Source organism: Toxorhynchites rutilus, chromosome 2 (genome assembly GCF_029784135.1).
Source record: "Toxorhynchites rutilus septentrionalis strain SRP chromosome 2, ASM2978413v1, whole genome shotgun sequence".
NCBI classification, from domain to species: domain Eukaryota; kingdom Metazoa; phylum Arthropoda; class Insecta; order Diptera; family Culicidae; genus Toxorhynchites; species Toxorhynchites rutilus.
This window is the reverse complement of record NC_073745.1, coordinates 63,431,465-63,452,018: the sequence shown is the minus strand read 5'-3', so window position 1 is coordinate 63,452,018 and position 20,554 is coordinate 63,431,465. Positions and strand designations below refer to the sequence as shown.

Sequence of the window (20,554 nt, the reverse complement as noted above, 5' to 3'; positions counted from 1 at the left end):
TGTTTTTGAAATACGTCATCTTTATTATGCACAGTAATAATGCTATTGATGTAGATTCACTAGAATTCGAGCTGAGAAACGAAGTTTAGAATAATTATTTTGTAATGACTGTTTTTTAACTTCTGGAAAAATAAAGAATTTATACACCGACAAAAAAAAAATTATCGATTAATCGTCGGATCATTTTTTAATATTCGATTCATTCGAATAATTGTCTTTCAGTATTCGATTAATCGAGCGAATATTTTTTTCTTGTAATAATAATGAATTGCATAACAAAAAAGGTTATGATATTATAATTTTACAAGTTACATTAAATATAATTGTACAATAAACATGGAGTAGAATCATGGTTTTTGAATGGAATGATACTTCATTATATTGATAAATTTACCACTTCATGATTTTCTGTATCACGTTGTTTATCGGGTTGCCGATGTCAGATGGTCGCTGTCGGATTAAAAAAATCCATAGCCTAACTCTAGACCTAAAAATGTATTATCCTTGGAAATGGTTCCTTTTTTCATTAATCGCGATTATAAATTTCGACCCAATTAGATTCGCAGAACATTATACAGGTCAGACTCGATTATATGAAAAGTTCTATAACTCTGTCATTGTTGAAATTCGAACATATGCGTAGGAGGATTTTTTTCATCAAATATGATCGTCTATCACCTCCTGAGATAATCTGGATAAATTTATGTTTTTCATGCGAGAAAGGAGTTTTCTGACTTTAAGGGGATGGATCAAAAATAAAATTTCTCTTTTATTTTCAAAAACAGGAAGTGGGTTATATCTATGGTATAATCGCAAGGGTGACGTAGGACTATCGTTGATTTAGAGATCATTTGTATGAAGTTGAATCAGAATTCATTCTGAATGAATGAATATTTGGAGAACTTCGAAAACGAGAGCGTTACGTTGGAGGCACAAGGTTTTATGCATCCAATATTGGATACGGAAATATCCTACTGATGGGGAAGAATAATCTTCAGAAGCTATCCTGTTGATTGCGATTGATTGAAAAATCACAAAACCTAAAGTATTTAGTCACAGTGTTACATGGATAGAAAACATTAAAATAAACTCTTTCATATGAATGTAATTTTAAATTCCCAGAGGAACTGGCAGATTATTTTCAGTAACGATTAGATATTTCCACATTTTCCTCGATACTGGAAGCCCACCAGTGGTTAATGCTAACTCGATAACCATCTGTTAATAGCACTTGATTGAAACATATTTGGTCACAGTGTTACATGGATAGAAAACATTCAAATAAACTATTTCACATGAATGAATTTTTAAATTCCTAGAGGAACTGGCAGATTATTTTCCGAATCTTTCTCGATCCAAACGGAAAGAATTCCGTGCGTGTATGTGTGTGTGTGTAGCGGCTGCTTCGAGATCTTCCCGGGGAACCGTTTGTAGCATCACTCTCCTCCTGATGGATTCCCTTCTGGCCTAAGGTGCACAAACAGGCTCTTGGTGACACCGTTCATCCGCGCTTTCATGATAAATGAAGAGCTTCACCACAACAGCGACAACATGCTCCAATCGCTATTCAATTAGAACTGAGTGGATTTCCGAGCGGCGCTCGCTTATATACCGATTGGTGATTTCAATAGCCTATTTTGAAAGCAAATTTAAGACTATTGAAACAAGTTTTTGGATCACAAAGTAACAAGTATAGAACGTGTAGACATTTTATCTTTCGAATGAAGTGTTTATCATACCATTTCGTTCAGTTGTTTAGGAGCTATTAACACTCAAAATCTCGGTCTCCGGCGTAACGCTTTCGTTTTCGAAACTTTGATTTTACACCCCGGTATAGAAATGAAAGACGTAGTCCTACGTCAAAAAACAAAAAATACATGCAAAAAAAACAAAGAAAAATTTTTTTTTCACTCGATTATATACAGGATTCGATTATATACAGTGAAAAGAAATCAAAAACTGTATATAATCGAGTCCGCGCTGTACTTCCTTTTAATATTTACTATTACTACTCGTGTAATAGTACTTGTTCAAATCCACTTCTCTTTGTTCTCCGTTTTGTTTTATATTGGTTTCATGAAACTGGCTGTCAAACTCAACTTTGATGTCCTGGATATTGCATTCCGATGAAATCCGAGTAAACGGGAAGCTTCACGCAATACAAACGATATTGACGAATTTACGTTAGAATTGCAACCAGATGGCGCAGCGTGCAAAATGATGATGTTTTGTTTATTTGGTTTGGAATTGGTTTGATTCGTTTTGAAAAATCTGAAATTTTCTGCAAATATCCCGGATTCAAGTATTCTTTCTACGCTGAAAAGGTTAGAAAATCATCATTTTACATTGTTTCATTCATAACATATGACGAATGATTCGGTACAAGTATTATAATTTACATTAATTGACTAGGTAAATGATGGGTGGCATTTGTTGAGCTTCAAATATCGCAGATCCTTCTCGTATCGGTCTGCATAATCGTATCGCCTGCATAATCAGTTGTATGAACCAGCTTGGTATGATATCGATTGCATCGTCATTATTCACAGTTTGAGCTACTGAAAAATGTCCGGAAGATAGTACTCATAACCTATATTCACTATCAAACATAAACATTTCGAAGATTACCTATGACTTTGGTCACATCGCGTGTTGAGACCATTGTAAATAGACAAAAATATAATTTTCCTACCATTCATAAATGACATTTAATGGCTAAAATGATTATAAATAGAAATTAATAAAAATGATCACGACCGAATCGTGCTTTTCAGTGCGTAAAATAAACAAACAACCTCACTTTTATAGTTCTGAGCTCTAATGTACGTGTCGCATGAGCTGATTCAGCTTTGCGTAAATTCGTCAATTGAAAAGTATGGGATTTCCAGTCGCATACAAAGTCGCGAGTCACGTCGTTTTCAAATGAATTTTCTCGGTGTGAGCAATACCGTTTCCCACTCCCAGCAAAGGCAACGAACCAAGCAACGGCAAATGATCATCGATACCGATTGCATTTGGGATTTGTTTGCTTTGTCTTGAATCAATCATTTACCACCACAGCCGTCGAACCGGATGCGCCCGAAGATATTGCATTCCGCCAACTGCATAAACAACTGTTGCGAGTAACGTGCCCCTGCTTTACTGGCTTGTGATTGGCTGAGAACCGGTTCTGCAGAAATGTTGGTGATGAACCTACATCACTGCCACTGCACACGTGCTTGTACCGCACCCATCAAAGTGTGCGAGTGGTTGGCCTCCAAACTAACACCATATGGCCGGTGTTTGGTATGTTAAATGCTGCTGCCTCACGCCGTCGTCAACTTTACTAGCAGTTTATCGTGTTCACCCCGCAAGCGACCAGCTGTAACCAATGTGAGCATGTGTATGTGCGCGGATGGACGTAAACAAGAAAATTTTGTTCAGCTAAAAATTTATCCGTGCCCACCAACTTACTTAAATGAACTCAATAATTGCATCAGCTTAATGATATAGATATTGGATACATTTGACGTCACACATCGCGAGGGTCGCCGATCGCGACGATAATACGATTGCAGGAAGACAAGCCACTGAAATTAACGTGGTCGTTTTTACGAGCACAGTTTAGTGTAAACCGTTGATCTGAACAGTGATCAAATAGGAAAACTGGGTGAATTTTAGTATATGTGAACGCGTAGTTGTTGATAAAGAAGGTTACTAGTAGACAGGCTCATGAGGGACGTCACGGAGTCTCCTACCAGATACATATGTGTTCCGATGATGTACGGTGTTTGTGGACTTTGATGAAAACAAGAGAAAACATATAAAAGCAGTTGTGCCGCACATCTTGCATCGTTTGGATGTCTGCCCTAGGATACGGGATTTCATCTCACTGAGTTTGGTACTGAAAGTTTTTAAAGTGCTGGGTTAGTGAGATAAGTGAACACAAAATAAGTTTATATAACGCAACAGGTGTTATATCGTTGTTCTGAATAAGTGAAGTCTCATTCAGTTTTGAGTACACTGAAATCAACCAACTGTGGTGCGACGAGTGTTCGCTGTCCTTCGCAAAATGCTGCCCAACAGGTAGGAACCGGCTTTTATCAATCGTAAACATCGCCGAAACATCGCGCAAACCATTGAACCACTCATTAATTAGAAACTGTGAAAAGAGAGGTTTCCACCCTAAATTCAAATAAAAACAAGCAACAGTTACATCACCCCTCGAGAAGTGAATTGGTATGAAGGGTAACTAATCACGTCGAGTCGAGTGGCGAGACCGTCAGTTTAAGTCACGTTTCCACCGTCGTATGACACCGATATGTAGGTATATGCCGCGCGGAACGTTTCTGTTTAGCGTTCTTACGTTCTTTGATCTAGACCACGAGAATTGCTGCCCACACTCTCTATTCATCATTTTCAAGTCCCGCGGGCCTCCCGATTACGCAGCCGGTGACCTCCAACGGTGCGGTGAATGTCAAATTAGTTAAAGGCTAAATATATACACCATGAGTTAGCGCTAGTGTCCACTAGCAACATTTTCGGGGGTAGCCGACAACACAAACAAAGCGAATTTTATTTTGATGAAAAGATAAATCTGTATCTAATTTATTTTTTGTACGTACTTGAAAAAGTAAGTGTTTTCTTCCTTGTTTTTTTGTTTTTCATCGCCATAATTCTAAGCCCGTATGGAATGTTGCTCACGATGAATGAATACGTGCGTACGGCTCGATTGCGCATGGTGAGGCGTACGAATGAACATAGCCAAACACAATTATGGTTGCCAGATCTGTTGAATCACTGCGCATGGCTATTTCGAATGAACACCTTGAAAAAAGTTGATGGGTCTGGGCCTAGGGGCACGGACGGGATCTTGACATAGAACTATGATTGTGTGTAGTAATTGCATTTAAATTGAATTTTTTCATTATTCAAAATCTGTTTTTTCTCTTTTGGTTCATAAAATGTCCTGAAAAAAACCCGTTTCCTTCATGAACTTGTATCCTTCAAACGGGTTAGATGAGATAACGTGCTAGAATCCGAATCCACATTCTGTTCAACAATGTACCCAAAAATACCATTAAAGCCATTCTATCCTTTTCTTCTGTTCATTCAATTATGCAGAAGAAGACAAAGAATCATCATGTATCATTTTTAAACACAAGTCCAAATAGCTAAGATCCCCATGAATATAAGTCAAATAAATCTATGACTACAGAAATCTATATATACATATAAATGGAGTGATGTCTGTCTGTCTGATTCTTATAGACTCGGAAACTACTGAACCGATTGACATAAAAATTGGTATGTAGGGGTTTTTGGGGCCGGGGAAGGTTTTCGTGACAGTTTGAGACTCCTTTCCCCTATCTAAGGAGGGGGCTGCCATACAAATGAAACACATATTTCTGCATTACTCGGAAATTAATCGAGCAAACGAAACTAAAGTTGGCAATGGAAGGTTTTAGGGTGCAATAAATGTTTCTATGATGGTTAGACACTCCTCCCCCTACCTCAAAGGGGCGGCTACCATACAAATGGAACACACATTTTTGCATTACTCGGAAATTGATCAATCTAACGAAACCAAAGTTGGCATGTGAACGTTTTAGGGTGCAATAAATGATTCTATGGTAGTAAGATACTCCTCATACATCAGCAAGCTGTGGAATAAAGGTGACGTATAATTTTCATCATAACGAATATTTCAGATTTTCTTTGTGATTTTTCTTTCTCTAAGACATTTCAGCGTTTTGAAAACCTTTTCCGGAAGAAATAGTGCAGTTACTGGACCCATTTGTTCAGCGAGTGAAATTCCCCGAAGAAGATATTCGATTTTTGCATTTTCAAGTACTTTCGGTGTGTGAAGCTGTATTGAACCTTGGAACAGGATTTTTGAAGATTTCTTGCCACTGGAAAATATAAAGCAGCTAAGTTTTTGTTTTGTTTTATTCTATTTATCTGTTTCTTTATTTATTTAATTATTTATTTATTTTAATACATATATAATTATTTTAACTTCTGTGCGTGTTAGACGTTTTATGCTCTTTCTACTCTCAGTTTTGTTTCACAAATTTTTCTAAATGGAGGGGAACGAAACCTCCGATGTTGATATGACCATCGTAGATACTCCTCATGATTGTTTTTCTGCAGTTCGTCCTTCAAAGAAAAAGAAGAATCAATTACTGTCAAATTCGACACCCAACCCAATAAAAAATTCTACACATCCAACAAATGATCCTGTTTCACTCACCTCGGTTCAAAATCCAATTAATTCTCTTCAGCATTCAATCATTGAGAATGTTCCTTCCAAGAATCTTTCTCGAATTCGACAATACCAGAACGTTTCGGGATCTTCGAAAACACGTTGGGTGGTATTCTTCCGTCCCAAAGGGAAACCTTTAAGGGTGACCCAAATTTGCAAAGACTTGAAGTCTAAGTACTCAAGTGTCTTGGAAATAACAAAAGTGAATAAAGACAAACTTCGTGTTGTGCTCTCGGATTGCAAAGACGCTAATGCGATTGTTAATAATTCTTTGTTCACTGATGAATATCGAGTGTATATTCCGGCACACATTGTTGAAATCGATGGTGTGGTTTCGGAAAAATCTCTCCAACTAAAAGATTTCGAAAATGCAGAGGGTATTTTTCATGATGTAAAACTTCCTCATGTGAAAATTTTGGAAGTAAGATCCCTGAATTCATTTTTAATGGATGGTAACGAAAAGAAATATTTCCCATCTGGTTCTTTCAGAATCTCCTTTGAGGGCACAGCTCTTCCAAATTATGTGCTCATTGATAAGCTTCGTCTTCCAGTTCGATTATTTACTCCCAAAATTATGACATGCACTAATTGCAAACAGTTAGGTCACACTAAAACCTTCTGTTGCAATAAAATTAAATGTTCTAAATGTGGAGTCGACCATGATGAAAGCACTTGCAATAAGGATGCTGATAAATGCATTCTTTGTGGAGGTGTTCCTCACACAGTTAAGGAATGTCCAAAATACAAATCCCGTTCTATTAAACTTAAACAATCACTTAAGGATCGTTCTAAGCGAACCTTTGCTGATATTCTTAAGGCAGCTTCACCTTAGGTATCCGAGGTTTCAGAAAATCGTTTCTCTGTGTTATCAGAGGATGATGAATCGGATACTACTTTCGATCCAATAATCGCGAGAGGAGCTAGAAAACGAAAAAAATACTTCCTCCTCCAAGCCTGCTAAAAAAAAAAGGGTTATCCTCTAATCAACCAGAAGCTTCTTCTCATTTTTCTGCTCCTTCCAACAATAACCCTCCTGGTTGGGGATCCTCTAACTATGACGTTCATTTCCCTGAATTGTCATGTCATTTCAGATTCGCTTCTCAATCGGCTCCTGAACCCCAATCATTTACAGGAGGTATTTCTTTTTCTTCGATTGTTGGATGGATCTTTTATATTTGTAATTTCAGATTCAATGAAATGTCTCATTTCTGCTTGGCTCCCTACTATCAGTCAGTTAGCTAAGCAAATGGTTTCAAAGTGGCCCCTCCTCTCCTTCATTAATTTCGATGCCTAATTTATAGAATGAGTCAGAGAAATCTACTATTTTACAGTGGAATTGTAGAAGTCTTCTACCAAAACATCAAAAACTCTTTCAAGCAAATGCTCCATTTTTTGAATTGTGATGTGTTTGCTTTATCTGAAACATGGCTTCGTTAGGACAATGTGTTAAACATCCATGATTTCAATATTATTCGTTTAGACCGTGATGATTCCTATGGAGGAGTTCTCATAGGTATTAAAAAATGCTATCCATTTTACAGGATTCCCTTGCCTTTAGTCACAGGAATTTAAATTCTTGCGTGTCAGGCACGTATCAAGGGTAGAGATTTGTGCATTGCTTCTATTTATATTCCTCCAAGTACAATGCTTAATTATCGAAACCTTGTGAATATAATTGAGCTTCTACCGCAACCTCATCTTATTTTAGGAGATTTCAACTCACATGGAATTGGCTGGGGTGAGTCTTTTGACGATCGCAGAGCTAATTCTATTTATGATCTATGCGATGAATTCAACATGACAATTTTGAATACAGGTGATATAACAAGAATTGCTCCATCACCAGGCCGCGCAAGTCGCTTAGATCTATCCCTTTGTTCTTCCTCTTTATCATTAGATTGTTATTGGAAGGTTATCCAAGATCCACATGGAAGTGATCATTTGCCAATCACCGTTTCTATTTCGAATTATTCTGAATCGTCAGGAACTATGAATGTTCAGCATGATTTATCTAGAAACATTGATTGGAAGAGATATTCTTCAATTATTTCAGAATCAGTGGCATTAGTTCATGAGTTACCCCCGGTAGAAGAGTATAATTTTCTAGCTGGATTAATTCATGATAGTGCTATTGATGCTCAGACGAAACGTTTTCCTGGGAATTCGTTTCGCAGTCGTCCTCCTAATCTGTGGTGGGATCAAGATTGCACAGATTTTTATAAAGAAAAATCGAATGCGTTCAAGGATTGGCATAAATCGGGTTCCTGCGAACGTTACGACAATTACATTTATCTGGAGCGTAAATTCAAAAGCTTCATAAAAGCCAAAAAAAGAGGTTATTGGCGTAATTTTGTGAATGGGCTTTCCCGAGAGTCTTCTTTGAGCACTCTTTGGAGAGTTGCCAGACAAATGAGAAATTCTTCTCATTCAAATGAACAGATTGAATATTCTGAAAGGTGGATTTTTGACTTTGCCAAGAAGATATGCCCAGATTCAGCCCCCGCTCCACCTCCCTTCCTGGAGACATCTGATGATATTGCTTGAGCAGAACGTTGTTCCACATGAGTGGCGACAGATCAAAGTTATAGCTATTCTGAAACCTGGTAAACCTGCGTCTGATTATAATTCTTATAGACCAATAGCAATGCTTTCTTGCATTCGCAAATTATTAGAGAAAATGATTCTAAGTCGCTTAAACAGCTGGATAGAATCCAACAACCTTCTCTCATCTTCGCAGTTCGGGTTTCGTAGAGGCAAAGGAACTAATGATTGTCTTGCTCTGCTTTCATCAGAGGTTGACATCGCCTTGAGTAAAAAGCAACAAATGGCATCAGTGTTCCTAGACATCAAGGGTGCCTTTGATTCAGTTTCCATTGAGGTTCTTTTTGAAAAACTTCGTCTAAATGGGTTTCCTCTAAAATTAAATAGTTTTCTGTTTAACCTTATGCGTGAAAAACATATGAGTTTTTCCCATGGTTCTTCGTCAGTTTTACGAATTAGCTACATGGGTCTCCCTCAAAGCTCATGTCTTAGTCCAATCCTTTACAACTTTTATGTAAATGACATTGATGTTTGTTTATCAGGTAATTGTACTTTGAGACAATATACAGATGATTGCGTAGTGTCGGTAATGGGCAAAGACAGTATTGATCTGTATAATCCCTTGCAGATTTCTCTTGATAATTTGGTTGATTGGGCTTGTAAATTGGGTTTTGAGTTTTCTACTGAAAAGTCAGAGATGGTTGTGTTTTCAAGAAAACACCATCCTGCTCAACTGCAACTTAAACTTTTGGGTAGAACAATTAGGCTCTCTTTGTCATTCAAGTATTTAGGAGTTGTGTTTGACTCCAGAGGCGCATGGGGTAAACACATAGGCTACTTGAAACAAAAATGTCAGAAATGAATAAATTTTCTTCGATCCATAACAGGGACTTGGTGGGGGGCCCATCCTGACGACTTAATTAGGTTGTATAAAACAACCGTTCTATCTGTTATGGAGTATGGAAGTTTTTGCTTCAGATCCGCTGCCCGTACTCATATTCTGCAACTGGAGAGAATTAAATATCGCTGTTTGCGTATTGCTCTAGGATGTATGCAGTCAACGCATACAATGAGCCTAGAAATTTTAGCTGGCATCCTTCCTCTTTCTGTGCGCTTTTTCGAGTTATCATTCCGTCTTTTGATTCGTTGTGAAACACTCAATCCGATAGTGATAGCAAACTTTGAAAAAATGCTAACCTTAGGTACTCAATCTAAGCGAATGTTACTATATCATGAATTTCTGACCCTGGAAAGCCCATCGGATTCATCTGGTTTCCAATCCATTCCTTCAATTTTGTTCAATCCTTCTATTAATTTTGACTTGACAATGAAAGTTTATGTTAGTGGTATTTCAGGTGATCTCCGCCAAATAGTTATGCCTGCAATATTCTTGTCAAGATATAAACATATGGACTCAACCAAAACTTTTTTTACTGATGGATCCAGTCTTCATGGTTCCACAGGCTTTGGGGTATTTAATATTGACTTCTCCACATTCCGTAAGCTTAGTTTACCTTGTTCGGTGTTTGTTGCGGAATTGGCTGCGATATACACTGCTTTACAACATATTCAGTCCTTGTCACCCGAACATTTTTACATCTTTTCTGATAGTCTCAGCTCTTTAGAGGCACTTATTTCGGTAAGGTCTAGATATTCTTCGTATTTCTTGTCTGGAATCCTACAGCTTTTAAGTGTTTTGATGAGTAGATCATTTAATATCACTTTTGTATGGATTCCCTCTCATTGTTCGATACCAGGAAATGAAAAAACAGATTTTCTAGCTAAAAAGGGCGCAATGGAAGGAGTCTTATTTCGTAGGCACATTACTTTTGATGAATATCTCAATATTCCTCGTGAACGTGCACTTGACTCTTGGCAGACAAGTTGGAATGGAAGTGATAAAAGTCGGTGGCTGTATTCTATCATTCCTAAAGTTTCCCTCAAATCATGGTTCAAAGGATATAATTATTCTCGTGATTTCATACGGGTAGTGTGCAGACTAATGTCTAATCATTATTCCTCGAATGCACATCTTTTCCGAATTAATATTAGTGATAGTAACTTATGTGTTTGCGGTATAGGTTATCACGATATTGATCACATTGTGTGGTATTGCTCTGATTTTCAAAATAACAGGTTATCTTTAATAGAAAATTTCCGCGAAAAGGGAATGACACCCTATGTTTCGATCCGCGACGTTCTGGTTACACACAATCTCGATGCTATTTCGTTGATATATTATTTCCTCAAGTCCATACACTTTCAAGCATGAGTATGTGTGCATTTTTTCTGTTATTTTTAATTATCGTTTACATCTCCAACTTTTTTTGTTTTTTGTTATTAATAATTCTATTATTTACCAATAATCTATGGTTTTAATGTTTTCATTTTTCTCCAACTATTTCCCTCAGAACTTAAACACATTCAGATTCAAGCATTCGCACGCAATCTTCAAGGAGGTGGTTATCTCTATCAAAAAATCCTCAAGAAGAAGCCTCAAATATTATTTTATTATGTATTGTTATATAATTATTTATATTGTATCATTTCTTGAAAAAACTATAGGGTTTTTATGCTTTTTTGAGAAAGAACATTTGCATAGTTCTACTCACAAGGGCTTTTCCCTATTCACAAACACGGCTCATTGATGCTTAACGCTGCTGAGCCAATTGAAAATAAATGATTTAAAAAAAAAGATACTCCTCCCCCTACTCAAAGGAGGGGCTACCATACAAATGAAACACATATTTCTGCATTACTCGGAAATTAATCAAGCAAACGAAACCAAAGTTGGCATGTGAAAGTTTTAGAGTGCAATAAATGTTTCTATGATGGTTAGACACTCCTCCCCCACTCAAACGGGGGGCTGTCATACAAATGAAACACAAATTTCTGCATTACTCGGGAATCAATCAAGCAAACGAAACCAAATTTGGCATGTGGAGGTTTTAGAATACAGTAAATGGTTCTATGGTGGTCAGACACTCCGCTCCCTTCCCTAAGGGGGGCTGCCATACAAATGAAACACAAATTCCTGCATTACTCGGGAATTAATCAAGCAAACGAAACTAAATTTGACATGTGAAGGCTTCAAGGTGCAATAAATGTTCTTATGGTGAATAGATACTCCTTCCCTCTCTCTAAGGGGAGGCTGCCATACAAATGAAACACAAACTTCTACATAACGCGAGAAATAATCAAGCAAATTGAGCCAAATTTCTCGAGTTTGTAACGAAGAAATATATTATTTGCAAGTGGTTGAAAAATCTTGAACGAGAATCGTGTCTGAAAATAATTTTATTTTATAATGACGAGTTTTGCTAGAAGTACTAGGAATTTTACAGTAAAAGGTAATTTATAAGGGTAGATTGGAAGATCAATCAATGAACAGTTATGCGATTGGACCCAGAAACGTGGGCTTAATAAGAAAACGTGGATGTGGTAACGAAAAATAAATTTTGGGTGAGACGAAGTTTGCCGGGTCAGCTTCTTCTTCTTGAATGGCGTTAACGTTCCCTTGTGGAACTTTTGCCGTCTCAACGTATGCATTAACTAGCGTCATTTATTAATACTTGGTCGAGATTTCTTAAGCCAAATAACACGCCTTGAATGTATTCCGAGGGGCAAGCTCTTGAATACGCATGACCACAGTGCAAGTCGAAGGAAATTTCTTTGACGAAAAATCCCCCGGCCAGAACGGGAATCGAACCCGAACACCCGGCATGATAATGTGAGACGCTAACCACTCGGCCACGGGTGCACTTCCGGGTCAGCTAGTATATCCATATAAACAAAAATGGAAGGCCAAATGTGTTCCTAAGCGCAAAATCCGAAGAAGGAATGGTCCGATTTAGGTCGTCTTTATTTTGTTGTGTTTGCTAGTTATAGATAAAAATAATATTTTCTCCTTCGTTGCCACGTTGTCCGGGACATTGTTTGTAATAGCTTTATAACCCAGTGATGTATATTAAGTATTCTATGGGCATGAGTGCTCTCTTTGGACGTTCGTGTAGCTGCTGTTGTGAATTGATCTCATTGGGTGCTAAGTTCTGCTTATGTATAGGAAAAGGAAAGGTGAATGGGCATTCGAGGAAGTGAAGCGGGTTTTTTAGGAAAGCATATATGGGGAGCACAATATTAAGATCATGACTACTCAAGCTAACATAATCGGATATGCTTGAGTATACCCTTTTAACCCTTTAAATCATCAGCCAGTAAAATTTATTAATTGCATTTTTTTACATAACCAAACAACATGCTCGATATTATGATATTCTGGACCACAATTACATAAAATGTTAATAGCAAGACCCAGGGTTGCTATCTATAATTTTAAAAAATCAGGAAGAATGAAAAAAAAATTAGGATAAATCAGGATAGCTCATATTGGATTTTCCGAAATGTTAATGTCGATTTTTGGGGAAACAAAAACATCATTTTCAATCAAATCATTATAATTTAATTTTATATCCATAGTTCTGTTTCACAATCTTTCACACAGCTTAAATATTCTATCCCCCCAGAACATGTTTGCTTCCTCGTCGAAAACTGCTGCGAACCATGTGAGAAACAGGTTGCTTCGTAGTAGCTCATAATACAGAATCCATTCCAAATCCCACCGGAAAAAGAATATATCTTCCTTTTGTGCAAAGACCGGATATGCAAAAGAATTAATAAGCATGGTATAAATCCTTGCATAAGCGGAAATGCTAGTGTTTCGCCTGACTTTTTGATCGATTATATTTTTTCCGAAAAAACTACAGCATCACTACAGTAAATTGTAGAGAAGTCAATATTCAAACTTTCACTAAATTCATCATCCATGCTTTGGAATAAATCTTTACTCAACAAATGAGGAAAACATATCAGCAGTGGAAAACTTGTTAAATTTTTCCTAATTTTCATGATATTGAGTACGGTTATAGATATATTTACCATAGTCCCATCATTAAAGTTTATTCTACTTTGAATCAGACGAACAAATTACATATAAAATCTTTTATATTGACTGTGGATTCAAAAATTTTCTCTTGAGTAATTTTACACTCTGAAACGTATTCCTACAATCATAACTCTTGGGATACATCTACACATTATCTTCAATAAACCAATGTCGTTCCTCAAACTTAATCTCGTTGTAACTTCATAAATTCGCCAGACAATGAAATGGTTTAATAAAATGTTTTAACACTGTTTTGGGAAACCCAAAACAATTGAGGGTAGAGATAAAAAAAGTTAAGTACAAAGTTTAACTTAATGTAAGATATATACACCGGAGAACTATCATGGCAGAAAACTTTGGCATGAAAACCAATATATTTTTGTAACAAATAATGTAAAGAGTACAAAAATCAGGAAAAATCAGGATCATTTTAGAAAAATCAGGCTAAATTGAGTGTTTGTCAGGATATAAGGAAGCGTGCTAAAAAGTCTGGGAAATCCTGAAAAATCAGGAAGGTTGGCATCTCTGGCAAAATCTACACGATAAAAACGTGAATTTAGCACGAATTGATTGGGCAACATACAATAGAATAACTGATAAATGCCTACGGAGACGAATGAATCGTTGGATTTGACGTCTCCGTAAACAAAGGAAAAGAAGAAGAAGAATAAATGCCTATTATCGCTAAATGGAGAATAATTCATTATACGCATCAACTCACATTGTGAGCTAACGCCCGAATTTAGGCAAAAAGATTACACGTTGCGTCGGATAGGAAAGCGAGGGTTAGTGCAATCGAAAGAAAACATACCCATTTTAATCGTGAAATTGTTAACTTTTTTTTTCCTATATTCACTGTTCATGTTTTAAGCAAAAACATTGCTGGATAAATTTCCTGTCTAATAGTATATAACACAACATATGTCGCAATAACGATTTTGAGTAATATGCGTTTGAAAACTCTCAATGAATCGTTACATTTTTCGTAGAGTGACCCCCCCCCCCCCCTATATAGAGTCTCAGTTCGAAGGGAATTCCATCGACGTTGTCATGTCCGTGTATGTGATTGCTTCCAGTCACCACCCACAGGTTGTCGGAGGTGTTGTTTGTAGCCAGCTCTCTTATTTATCTTATATTGCTTCCAAGTTCTGGAAATGTGTTTCGATAGTTTTTCAGATACTCACTTCAGGTATGGAATTTGTAAATACCTCACCCACTTCCTCCAAGATATCCGTTCGTTCTGCAGGGTATCGATTTTGTCTGTTTGCTCCTCGAATTGGTACGTCAATCTCAAACCTTACACTCTGTCTGACACAACAGTTGTCATATGTCTTCCTCCCAAATCTGAGCTGTCCGAGTCATCAGACACATTAATTTCAAATGTCAAGGTTGTTGATGTACAAGGTATACCCCGCCATGGTATAGAACCCTACACCCCCACCCTTCTTAAGATTTGAAAATGATTACTCAACAGTAGAATCAACCACAATATGAAGTGTGCTCCCGTGGCCGAGTGGTTAGCGTCATAACTAACATGCCGGGTGTTCGGGTTCGATTCCCGTTCTGGTCGGGGGAATTTTTCGTCAAAGAAATTTCCTCCGACTTGCACTGTGATCACGCGTGTTCTAGAGCTTGCCATTCAGAATGCATTCAAGGCGTGTTATTTGGCATAGAAATCTCAACTAAGTACTAATAAAAAATGACGCAAGTAATACTACGCTGAGACGGCGAAGTTCCTCTAGGAACGTTAGTGCCATTGAAGAAGAAGAAGAAGAAGAAGAAGAAGAAGAAGAAGAAGAAGAAGAAGAAGAAGAAGAAGAAGAAGAAGAAGAAGAAGAAGAAGAAGAAGAAGAAGAAGAAGAAGAAGAAGAAGAAGAAGAAGAAGAAGATGAAGTGAAGCTCTTGGGCGACTTGGCTCAAATCGCTTTTGTTTCGACCTTCTTGTTACATTACTCTCTTCGCTTCAATCTGTCGCCGACTCTTTCACATTCATCGGTTACTGGTTTATGCTTGACTCCAGCACTGGTATTTGTTCTATCTCACTTGATTTTGCTTCCAGTTCGTCTGGATCAGCTGCATCTTTCGGTAACATATTGAAATGCGCAGCATTTCGTTCGTATACTTTTTCAGAGACACATGAGCGGATTGTTACGTCGTTTTTTTTCTCAATTGAGGGGCTTAGGATGAAAGGGGTGTAAGTGATTTGACTGATTTCTCTCTATAGAATCCGATAGATGAGGCTCTGACCTATCTTCCACATTGTCAAATACAGCTAGGAATGTGTTTGCAGCTGATGGTGTGTAATGTTTGTGCACATGAAACATTAGCGAATACTGTCGACGTTTCTTCCTGACCGAGTTCCTGTGCTATCCTTAGTCGCTTCATTATGGATCGGTTTTGCAGTTTCGCCATTCCTTTGTGGTGCTTTCCAAAAGAATTCCGTATTTCTCACAAAATGCACGGAATTCCTCAGATGATAGCTGCGGATCGTTGTCTGCTCGAAGTGATTCTAGACTGCCGTAACGTAAAAATTAATCCACAATTCTTTGATAGTGAAGCACTACAAATACCATTCATTTCGAACACATCAAGGTAGTCGACGCATGTTCGCCCTCAGGAAGAGGTCACAGAAATTCGATTGCTAATTGTACCATGGACGAACCGGAAGCTCCCACCTCATCATTGGTTCGGGAGGATTTGGTGCCGAAACCAACGAACATTCACGAAATGTTTTTACATATTGTTCCACCTACGAGTCCATCTTCAGCCACCAGACATTCGCACGTGAGTGTTCTTCCATGATGACCCTCGTGAGCGAGCTTCAGGACCCTTTGCTAAAAGCTTTGAGATACCATTTTCTGTTTTTTGTATTCATATTCTTCCAACTTCACGTTTCTCGCTCCCTAGCCTCAGAAACTTTAATCATGTTAGCATCCGAGCCATTTAATTTAATAATTTTAGGCCCTCGCACACCTTTATCTTTAAATTACACTGGCTCTCCTAGCCATGGTCATCGTTCTAAGCCCTCACACAACAAGATTAATGTTATACCGGGCCCCTATCCTTGGTTTTTATTTTGGGCCCTCATACATAAGAATTCAAATTCTTTTTCTTTTCTCACTACGTTTCCTAGCCATGACTCTGTAATATTAAATCCTGCTTAATTCCACCAGCCGTATATCTATCTGTTTCGATTTATCAGTCCCATCAGAAAAAGACACTATTTTTCTTCTACTTCACTTTTTAATCACTTGCGTTGCGTCAGGTATGTCTCCACGCCTCAATCCTTGTAAAAATCCCACTTCCACTCAAGTTTCACTTCCACAATACAACATTGCTCCGTATTTCCGTGCATCAACATGAAAGCAACATTCGTAGTGCAACTAAAATACATTTATTTGCCAATCGCTATCCTTCTCTCTTTTTCACATAACCTAAAAACAATAGAAATAAGTTTCCATTCTTCTATTGGGAGGAAGGTTCCACCTACGCATTTTGCCAACTGATCCTTTAGCATGCGTTTCCCGTAGAAAACAAATTCTATTCATTTTTCTTCCAAATGACCCTCGTCGTCAGGTGTAAATACATAGTCCGCCTGTTGTTGTTCATGGATTATTCTCCGAATAACACATACATTGAGATTTCTTGTGGAACACAACAAATGCAGCAACCATATTACACTTTGCTTATTGCAAATCATTCACATACAGTTTTTCTCCGTAAAATATCACGTACATTGTCGTCATTAGTTGTACAATTATACGATTTGAATCGAAACTTGGCTTGAGAATGATCTTTAAAGCTTCTGAATATATTAATGGATATTGATTATATCTACTGTTCTCGTATAGATTAAGGGCTTTTCCATTAACACCGAATGTTTCTGAAAACATGCGTGAGGAATCGGTTATTCTATCCGAATAATTTATGATGATGTGTTTCACATTGGAGGGATAGCATCATTACAAAGTTTCGAACATGCTTATTCAATTAGTTCGAAATTCTCTTTCTGTTTATCTTGGAAACGAGGAAAGCCGGAAGAAAGATGCTCTTGTCTAAAATGAATTAAAGTTGATAAATCATATTTCTTATATTTTACGATACTGCTTGGTACAGCAGGAATATTAGAGCGAAATTGTTATGATTGATCAACGAAAACCCCTCATAGTATGCAGTCAGAGCGGACCATGTACCATTTATCATGGTTGCTCTATATCATGTGCAGACAGAGTGGACCATGTTTCAATAATTTGTATATTGAATTTAAACCATTTTCAGGCGCCGAATTCAATCCAACAATTTTTTTTCTTGAAGCTAATAAGTACCTTGTTGAAATGTGCTTGAACCCGTTAGTGTGAAATGTGCACATTCTGAGCTTATTAAAAATAAACTTGGTCCACTCTGACTGAACGGATCAGTGAAAAATGCTGGTCTTCGGTGTAAATGATCGCAAAATGTGCTATTTCAGAGTGAGGTTTAAACTCTAGTGATGGCAATGAATTTGAATTTGACGATTCTATTAAGTAATACTGCCTAATATGATTGAAAATGGGAAGTATACGAATCTAAAAAATGCTTCATTTGATTCAGTCAGAGTGAACTATGTACGTATAGGGAGCCAAATAACTGCCTTTTTTGACGCGATGTTTTTTACAATTATCATACGTCAATGTATTGCCAGAGAGTAGCTAATATTTCTGAAAACAATATTGAACGAAAATATTAAATGGTTTGAAAATTGCAGAGCATTGAACTTCAAGTTCGTTTTTCTCGAAATCATAAATATGTCACATGGTCCGGTCTGACTTAACACCGACCAAATGTTTCATGGACTACAACTACAGAATTAGTAGAAAAAATTGATTGTTACTCTACATCTGGAAATCCTCTGTAAAATTACTGAAAAATCAGAGAATATCAGGGATCATTTTTTGTCGTAGAGTCGACACTCTGATATAGAAAGAGGCCACTCATCCATTCAAATGGCAACACTGTCATCGATTCCATTAGAAACCTCTCCGCGACCGACGTCGTGAAAGTTCCACTTATAATGCAACCAAAATGTTTAGACCACCTCACCTCAAGCGAGCAGCGCGTTAAACTTTATCGGAAAACAAGCAATACACAGATACCAATGTTGGCGGCAATTTGTTCCTGGTGAGGTAAACATGTTCAAATCTCATTTGAGCAGTCGCACGTGGTGAAGTGGTATCGTGGTTTAGTTGGCGAACAGCGAAAGTCAAAGACAGCTGTGGGTTGGAATGCGGGGGGATGGCGGTTGTGTTGAATCATTTATTTATCTACGCGCCTTGCCGACGTCTCAATCGAAATGAGCTGATGGCGAGTAATTGTGGTGGTTAAATGTGATTTTTTTTCGGGCAGTTGGATACACAAAGAAAATTGACGTATTTTCTGACGCGATTAGTTTGGCGCTGTCGCGCCGCTCTATTTTACTGGTTTGTTTTGCCTAGAACAGCATTTTTGACAGTAAGGAGTTCGGCTCCTTTAAACCTATGTAACTGAGCCTGTAAAAATAAACGATTTAAATAAAAAAAAACAGCATTTTTGTTCTCAATGTATATGACCTCTATCCGAATTTGACACGCTGCGAGTGAAGGTTGTATTCATTCATGTGATGATATCGAGTTTGATATGTAGCACGAATATTTGTTCACAAAGTGAATACGTATCTGTTTCATTGGGCTGGTGGAAATCAATGTTTGCTTGTTTTTATCAGATGCATACAGAAATGCAAATTTAAACGCCAATAAATACTCCATCAATCTATGTTCTTAAAATAGATTTGTGTTATACAAGCTGAATCGAAACTAATTGTGAATGATTGCGATTAATTTTCTCAAACGAAGCGAATGAATGATTCGAAACTGTGATTGAAACTGCTATTAACCTACTTATCTCATCGCTTTAGTGTGCGATATTTCAAAGAGATTCAACAGCGACAGGTTCGACTGAACGTCTGTGCGTAGCATTTCAAAGACTTGTGTGATTTGGATCAGAAGTAGGATGAAAAGTACAGGGTCTTTCAGATTAAACGCTCACGCAACAAATTTTAATAACTTCTACAAAACGTATATCCCCAACCATGTTTGTTTCCCTGACTACATCAATTCCTCTGTGCATTTTGATCTGTCCATGAAGCAAGATATCCATGGATATTCAGATTACCAACGATCGAGGATCGCTCCAACGATCTTCGATGAAAAATATAGGGGTATCAATTGTGATAATATGTACTTTACTGATGGGTCCACTATAAATGAGTCCACAGGATTTGGAGTGTTCAACGAATTTTTTAGCACCTCACACAGTCTTCAGAATCCTTGCTCAGTGTATATTGCTGAATTGGCAGCAATTCATTGGGCGCTGGACAGCGTCGCCTCACGACCTGTTGAACACTATTACATTGTAACGGATAGTCTTAGCTCTGTCGAAGCTATCCGTTCAGTGAGGCCGGAAAAGCACTCACCGTACTTCCTTGAGAGAATACGAAAAATTTTGAGTGCTTTATCCAGACGCTGTTATGTCATTACCTTCGTCTGGGTCCCTTCTCATTGCTCAATTCCGGGTAATGAGAGGGCTGACTCATTAGCAAAGGTAGGTGCAATTGAAGGCGATATTTATCAGCGTCAAATCGCCTTCAATGAATTTTATTCTTTAGTCCGCAAAAATACCATCGCTAACTGGCAACGCAAGTGGAATGAAGATGAATTGGGCCGTTGGTTTCACTCGATTATCCCTAAGGTTAGCCTCAATCCGTGGTTCAAAAGTCTGGAATTGAGTCGGGACTTTATTCGCACCTTCTCCCG

General features: G+C 37.7%; 1 protein-coding gene across 2 annotated transcripts in view; it reads left to right on the top strand.

Moving 5' to 3' along the window:
- Nucleotides 1-3,546: 3,546 nt before the first annotated feature.
- Nucleotides 3,547-20,554, top strand: part of LOC129764654 (trehalase) — a 122,290-nt gene continuing 105,282 nt past the window's right edge. For both annotated transcript variants that reach the window (XM_055763949.1, XM_055763947.1), the window contains exon 1: nt 3,547-4,065. In XM_055763949.1, coding sequence (XP_055619924.1) covers nt 4,052-4,065 — 14 coding nt within the window. In that variant the 5' untranslated portion in view covers nt 3,547-4,051. The remainder of the gene's footprint in view (nt 4,066-20,554) is intronic.